Genomic DNA, 6000 nt, shown 5'->3' on the forward strand with positions numbered 1-6000 from the left:
GCAAATGTGTATCCTCCCCTCAGTCAGCATAATTGGCAGTGTACCACAGAAAATTGAACACAAAAGTACTATTTGCAAACACTCAAAGTTGAAAGAATCACACTTTATTATGATGCTCAGGATACGGTATTTTAAATAATGTTCCCCCAAGGACCAATGCAGCTTTTTTTCTTTAAAATGAAATATCAAACATTGCTGTCACATGTAGACTATTGCTTTCTTTATTTTTCATACATAATTTATTTATATATAATAAGGGTTTCCGACAACTGTTTTGTTTCAATGTGATGGGTCACATATATGCATGTATTAATAATAGGTTGAAGGGTCATTTCGTGATCCACAGCCCAGTGGGGGTGGGTCATGGGGGAAATTCCCCCAGTCAGTCAGAACTCTTGTATATGTATTGCGCGCCCATGCATTATTTATAGGTTAATGAAGGGGGGAGTGCATTAGATGCATCAACATCAGCGCAAGTGCATTATTTTGTCTAATTTCTCGAGCAACAAGTAATACATGTTCATGATTTCATACACGAGAAGAAAAAAAACATGATTTTTGCTGTTTTTCTTCTGATGTTCCGTCGACAGGGCGGCTTTATAAATATGCCACATTTCGTCAACACTTTATAATAAAATTATCACTAAAAGTGTTGGAAAAAACAAGCAAATATAAATCATCAGCCCGCAAGTAAAATGAACGAGTCCGAAAGCACTGCGTGTAGTATGCGGAGTGCGCTCCCGTGCATATATCAATGCACAATCAATGCATGGTTTGGATTTTTCTAACGATGGCTCTGTTTGGTTCTCGCTATCTAAGAGTGTATGAAGCACAATTAATGCATGGTACACATTTTTCTAACCCTCGCTCTGATTGATTGGTTCTATCATAGAGTGTATGAAAGCATGTTATGTGCAAGAATGATTGTGTTATGAAAAAAGTGAATTTTGATCTTGTTTGATAAACCACTGTTGTTTGATGGCATGTAAAACTGAGTCATTTTTAAGAAAGGTTGAACAATGATGGCACTATTTAGCTTAAATCTTGTTTGCATCTTTACAAGGGGTAGACACTTGTATAATGATATTACAACATCAACAAACAGACTAACGAATGACAAGGGAATTTTCAAAAAACTTTTTATCATGAAATGTAAGGTATAACTCATATTATTTGGCTAATTTAAGTTTAAAATGTATGTAAATAGCGCTCTCAATTGGCAAAATTTGTACAGTTTATAGAATAAAAATTACCACGAAAAAGATGAATAATTTGATATAGAAATGAAAATCTATGTTAAAATTGGTACAAAATATATTTGTATACAGTTAGTGTGATAGCTGTTGGTATTAGTCTGGTCTAGAATTGAAGACCTGAGTGCAAGAAGACAGTAAGTCCACTTTTGGCCCGTCAACATGTATACACTCAAGTTGCGTATAGTTTCGTATAGTTTGGTAATGTTTTATACATGTTCAGGGGCCAAAACAAATCTTTCACAACCTGGCATGATGTTTTCACCCCGGAACATGTATTAAACATTATAAAACCCTAAGAAACTATACGTAACTTTAGTGTATACATGTTGAGGGGCCAAGTGGACTTACGGTCTTCTTGCGCTCAGGTCTTCAATTGAACATTATATAATGTTTTGTTAACAAATGATCACATGAAACTACTTACTTAAAAAATAGGTTATCATGATTAAGCAAAGTGAAAGCTGTTACACATGAATGAGGGTAACATAGCATGTCATGATCAGCATTTTATTTTATTGATAACACAAAGTAAAGTAACATTATAGAGGAAAGCATTTCATAAGTACCTAGATTAGACCACCTTAATTAAATCCGGAGTTACAAAGCTTGGAAGTACAGGCTTTGGGACAAGCATTTTGTGCAGAAACTATCCAATGTATGTTGCAAGTATTGAAATAGTAGGCAAATAAAGCCACTGCTACAAAATAATAATTCTCTGTTGAAAACTTCAAAACTTGTTGAAAACTTGAAATCAAGTAGGAATTTTGAGGGTTTTTTGCCTCCCCCCCCCAAAAAGACATAAAAAATGAATTTCTTAATTTTCAAAGCCGGGGAGGGCACTCAACTTTGGAGGTGACGCGTATGTAGGGCTGTTAAGACCCCTTTTTCAGCATCGCTGTCACCCAAAGACCCCATATTTTTTACGAACACATGCTCTGTCCATGCTCTGTCACCCCGCAAAGACCCCCTATTTTTCCATTTGATCTGTCACCCAAAGACCCTTATACGTTCAATTTGAACAGCAACTTTCATTTATCACTGATTTTGTTACTTATTTTGAAAAAATAAAGAAATTTGAAGCCATTTAGAACTAGAAATTCGATTTTCGAGGTTTTTGTGGCGCTGTTTTGGTCTTACCCAAAGATTCCATTTAAAAAAAAGGTCATGTTCTCACCCAATGACCCCATATTTTTTACATTTTGCTTTCACCGAATGCCAAAAATCATGCTCTCACCCAATGACCCCATATTTTTTACATGTTGCTCTCACCGAATGCCCCTTAGTGCGAAAGCGCCAGCCCTACACCTATATCCATTTCAAATTGAAGTGCCCCCGGGTTTCAAAGAGGACTGCATGCATGATTTTACTAACACGCACGACAGCATTGACAAAAAATAACCAAAATATTTGACAAACTCCAACAAAGAATTTCATAAGAAATCCTTCTATAAAATATCTTTCCCCTTTTTGTATTCTCTACAGGTTGACCAGTCTCCACCAGACAAGCTTTGCGATTCCAATCGAGCTCGATCAATTAGTACAACAAACATTCCGTCACTAACAGCGAGCACCAGCAATATACCTACAGCAAGTAGCAGCATCCCTACAGCAGGTCGACTGAAACGACCCACCAATGTGCCGTCGCTCAACCTCAAACTCAGCGGATCGGATCCCAACCTTTCCTTCCACAAATCCGGAATTTCATCCCCGAAGAGTCCTACAGAGAGTGGCCTTCCAACGAGGAGCAGAGCTCGTAAAAGCTCAGCAGGAACCCTCGTGGATATTGGCTCCAAGATCCCAATGAAACTGTCCATGAATACGAGTCCTCCAAGAAGTCCGGGGACTCACAAGCGATCTTTAAGCCCTCAGAAACGATTTGATGACAGTAGAAATGGCAATTTGAAGTATCCACAAGTGACCCCATCAGGAGGGTTCAAAAGTCAGGGGTCATCATCGCCTAATGGTAATAATAACAATGCCGCTGTATGTGATGAAAGTGTTTCCATCGGGTCTCTGAGAAGTCAGAAAGCAGAGGAGCTACTTTTGAGATTGCAACAGGAACTGCTTGCATGAGACTTGTAGTTTTGAGTTGGGAATTTATTCCAAATTGTCCTAAAAAGGAACCTATTCACAATAACATATATCCAGTATATAGGGCTATTAACTCCCTGAGAATTACTGCCTCTCTTACAGCATTTGTGATTGGTTAATTATGTGAAATATTCACCGAGTGGCCAATTAAAATACAGCTTCTAAATGTGTAAGCTCAATCCTCTTCAGCTGTACAACAATGTTACTGATTGGCTCAATAAATTATATATGGCCTTCTTGTAGCCAATCAGCAGGTAGTATTCATGGGGTATTATTGGGAATTTTAGATATCAAAACACTTGAAAACAGATTAAAACTAACTCTTTGCTTATCTTGCCAATTTTATACTGAGATAAATGTGTAGTATGTGTAAATAGCAAGGAAAGTATTATTATGAGGGGCAGAATGAACGAGGGCAGACGTGGTTAGTCTAGACTAACACGTAAAATGTTACCGAGGTTTACGCATAAATTCATTATGCACAGATCGCAAATATGTGACATGATCAAGGGGAATGAGTCACATGTCGACCCTGGTCGAAAATGAGTTTTACATATGTTTCTAAAGATGACATTTAGAGCTTTCGGAAACTGAAAACCCCATGTTGATACGACTTTTCTTTGCAAAGCTACATCAATATATCAATGGCTGAAAACAATATAAAACAAAAGAATTTTAACACTTTCTTTGCCAATATCTCAAAATCAATATTAGCGACATCCGACTCATTTCCCTTGATCGTGTCACATACCGTAAAATTCCATCTACAAGCATATATAAATCAGTCCGTATTCCATAGTGGCGTATAGTGGGCGCCGCGAATAAACAACTTTTCGAGAAAATCGGGTTTGAAGAAATGCCAATTTAAAATCGAGTTGTGTAAATCAGACATTCATTATATTTTGTAAATGATGTGAAATTTCTGTAGTAAACTAAATAGATTTTATTGTTATATATTTTTCAAAAGAAATAAATACATACTATTGCTGGCAAACTGAAAGTAAAACTATACGTCACTATGGAAAACGAACAAAACGCAATACCCTAACCTAACGTTAACCGTGACGCCACCTCGGTCGCCGTGTAATCCCTATGGCGTTACTTTTCGTCGTTCGTATTCCATAGTGGCGTATAGGTCCGATGCGTGTACGCCACTTTGACATACGATGTTTTTCATTTTTGCAGATATTTCATAATTATAAAATGTGTATAAAAAGTGGCGTATGGTCGATACGCCACTATGGAATACAAAAAATGTCACTTTGTAACTATACGCCACATTTAATTAATTAATTACTAATTAATTAGCTAATTATGACGGATGAGACTTAGAAAAATGAAAGAGAACATCATTAAATACATATGTGCCGATTTTCAAAAAAATGACCAAAAATCACTATACGCCACTATGGAATACAGCCGACGATATATGCCTCGAAACGAGGTTTTTTTGACACAAGAGACAAGAGGCAGACACTCTCAACAAAAACGTTATTTGGAGTTTGAACAACTATATATTACTGATAAAGGCGGCTGTACAAACATGTATATTTGTAAGACCAATCTATTGCAATGTTTTTGAGAAGGATATTGGCCTTTCATATCTTTCGTTAAAAAAAAACCCTCGTTTAGAGGCATATATGCTTCTAGACGGAATTCTACGGTATGTGAAATCAAAATTTGCTGGGTGCATAGCAAGAGCCTGGAATATCACAGACTAACCTCATGTTTGCTGTAATATTTGACCTGTTGGTTGTTGTAAATATATCTCGGATTCTACATGACCTCTGAAATATATATGTATTTTTCAATTGCCTGCAAATAATTGGAGTATGTTAGGCTATAGAACCAAATTAGTTAGATCTTTCTATTGACCATCAATGCTTGGTTGATCCTTATTATTTATGAAATCAATTAATTCGTTATGATAACATGTGAATCTTTGCATGTAATGATATTGATCAATACAAAATAACTGTTAATTCTGGTTAATTAGTCAATCTCTAATTAATAACCGAGAAGCATTGATGGTCGATCCAAAGAACAAACAAATTTGGCTCTGATAGTGTTAATTCCACCCTCATCATTTCATTTCTGATAATTTCATATTTGGAACAAAAGTTTATGGTCAGGCCTGAGTGAGGGAAAATGGAAGCCAAAACTTACTATTTCTTATATATTTCTTTATCATGTTTATTTGGGAAAGCAAAATTTTCTTCCAAATGTCAAAATTTCCTAGGAAGGAATGCTTCCAAGATTTCCAGCTACTTCACTGTGTGGGTACTCTTGAGTACAAATGTATCACATTTGAAATCACACATAACACACACATTTGTACTGATTTTACTGTATTGGTACTCAAGAGTAGCCACAAAGTAGCTGGGATTGGTAGCAATAGGCATCTAATAGTGTACCAGCTGTGATTATTATTATACTTTTGTAGCTGTCTTTGTTCCGTAGCTCTGTTGAATTTCCAGCATATTTCTTTCAAAAACAAAAGCAAAAACAAACAATAGGTAAAACAATCGCAATTGTTCCTTGTCAAATGGATCAAGCTCAAATAACTGGGTAACTTTCCTGTTGGCAACATATAATCCTATATCACAACACTTTGTATTACCTACAACATGAAATGGATAATGGTTCCTGCCAA

General features: G+C 36.3%; 1 protein-coding gene across 2 annotated transcripts in view; it reads left to right on the forward strand.

Annotated features, from left to right (window-relative positions):
- Positions 1–4120, forward strand: part of LOC140141023 (uncharacterized) — a 57133-nt gene extending 53013 nt beyond the window's left edge. For both annotated transcript variants that reach the window (XM_072162801.1, XM_072162800.1), the window contains one exon: positions 2739–4120. In XM_072162801.1, the coding sequence (XP_072018902.1) occupies positions 2739–3329 (591 nt within the window). In that variant the 3' untranslated portion in view covers positions 3330–4120. The remainder of the gene's footprint in view (positions 1–2738) is intronic.
- Positions 4121–6000: the final 1880 nt, after the last annotated feature.

Source organism: Amphiura filiformis, chromosome 19, assembly GCF_039555335.1.
Source record: "Amphiura filiformis chromosome 19, Afil_fr2py, whole genome shotgun sequence".
In the NCBI taxonomy this organism is placed as follows: Eukaryota; Metazoa; Echinodermata; class Ophiuroidea; order Amphilepidida; family Amphiuridae; genus Amphiura; species Amphiura filiformis.